A 1,578-nucleotide genomic window follows, 5' to 3' on the forward strand; every position below is an offset into this window, starting at 1 on the left:
AATGTCTGTACTAGAAGCTTCCAACACCAAAGAAAATTCCTTGTGTGTGCAAGCACACTTGGCAATAAAGCTCTTCTGATTCTGATTCTGATTTCTACATCACTGTTGTGTCTTTCTGCGTAACCTCCAGGCATCAGAACTGGCCACTTATATCCAGCTGAACCACGATCTCAGTTGCCGAGCAACACAGGTGGAGACCGTTGAAGAAGGCGTGAACTCTCAAAGTCCCATAGCAGCTGAATTCTGGAAGATTCTTGGAGGACCAGGCAGCTACCAACGTGGGTACAACACATACACAGACACGTAAACATCACCGATGATGGATAAGAAAGTTGTTTAGATGAACTTGTGAATGTTTTTCCTCTCTGTCTCCAGCGGCCGGGTCTCCAGAAGAGGACGAGAAGTTTGAAAGCGCAGTTGTGGAGACGAACTGCATCTTTCGTCTGGTGGATGATAAACTGCTTCCCGATGATGATTTCTGGGGAAAAGTGCCTCGCACTTCCCTGCTGGGCTCTAAAGAGGTCAGACAGACATCATCTACAGATTTACAGATTTTTCTGTTCTACTACAGTTTATTTGTGCTATTATATTTGATCATCGTCCCTTTTCCCTTCCCTGTAAAGTGCTGTTGACAAAAAAATCCTCTTCTCTATAGGTGCTTGTGTTTGACTTTGGTAGTGAAGTTTACGTCTGGCACGGTAAAGAGGTGACGCTTGCACAGAGGAAGGTGGCGTTTCAGCTGGCCAAACATCTTTGGAATGGCACCTTCGATTATACCAACTGTGACATCAACCCGCTGGACCCTGGAGGACACAACACTCTCATACCAAGGTGGGTCACTTGTGATAATTTCATATTTTATTTCAAAATACAGCATAAAGCACAATGTTCCTTTTTTGTGGTTCGTAGGAAAGGTCAAGGACGGCCTGACTGGGCCATATTTGGTCGTCTGACTGAACATAATGAAACAAGTCTTTTTAAAGAGAAGTTTCTGGACTGGAAAGATGCTTCTAGACTGTCACCAAATACAGTCATGGAGCAGCTCGTTCAGATAAAGGTGAGCAGATGAACTTCTGTGTCAGTTACAGCTATTCTTTCTTGTGTTATATCACATTATTATATTCTTTCTTTCTCTTTCACACTTTATTTCTCTTTTCATTATTCTTTCCATCCGTCTTGTGTTGTTTGCTATTTCCATTCATACTTTTGTTTATATTTCTTTCTTTCGCTCGCTAGCTCCTTGCTTTCTTTCTTTCGCTCGCTAGCTCGTTCGTTCGCTCGCTAGCTCCTTTCTTTCGCTCGCTAGCTCTTTCTTTCTTTCGCTCGCTAGCTCCTTTCTTTCGCTCGCAAGCTCCTTTCTTTCTTTCGCTCGCAAGCTCCTTTCTTTCTTTTGCTCGCTAGCTCTTTCTTTCTTTCTTTCTTTCTTTCTTTCTTTCTTTCTTTCGTTCGGTCGCTAGCTCCTTTCTTTCGCTCGCTAGCTCTTTCTTTCTTTCTTTCTTTCTTTCTTTCACTCGCTAGCTCTTTCTTTCATTCGTTCGTTCGTTCGCTCGCTAGCTCCTTTCTTTCGCTCGCTAGCTC

At 43.3% G+C, this 1,578-nt stretch overlaps 1 protein-coding gene across 1 annotated transcript; it reads left to right on the plus strand.

Moving 5' to 3' along the window:
* Window positions 1-130: 130 nt before the first annotated feature.
* Window positions 131-1,084, plus strand: LOC130551345 (supervillin-like; the record flags this gene model as incomplete). Its single annotated transcript, XM_057328910.1, has 4 exons — window positions 131-278; window positions 376-521; window positions 656-831; window positions 910-1,084. Coding segments are annotated over 4 exons (630 nt in total), but the record flags the coding sequence as incomplete, so codon positions are not given.
* Between the last annotated feature and the right edge of the window lie 494 nt (window positions 1,085-1,578).

This window comes from Triplophysa rosa, unplaced genomic scaffold (assembly GCF_024868665.1).
Source record: "Triplophysa rosa unplaced genomic scaffold, Trosa_1v2 scaffold966, whole genome shotgun sequence".
Classification (NCBI taxonomy): Eukaryota; Metazoa; Chordata; class Actinopteri; order Cypriniformes; family Nemacheilidae; genus Triplophysa; species Triplophysa rosa.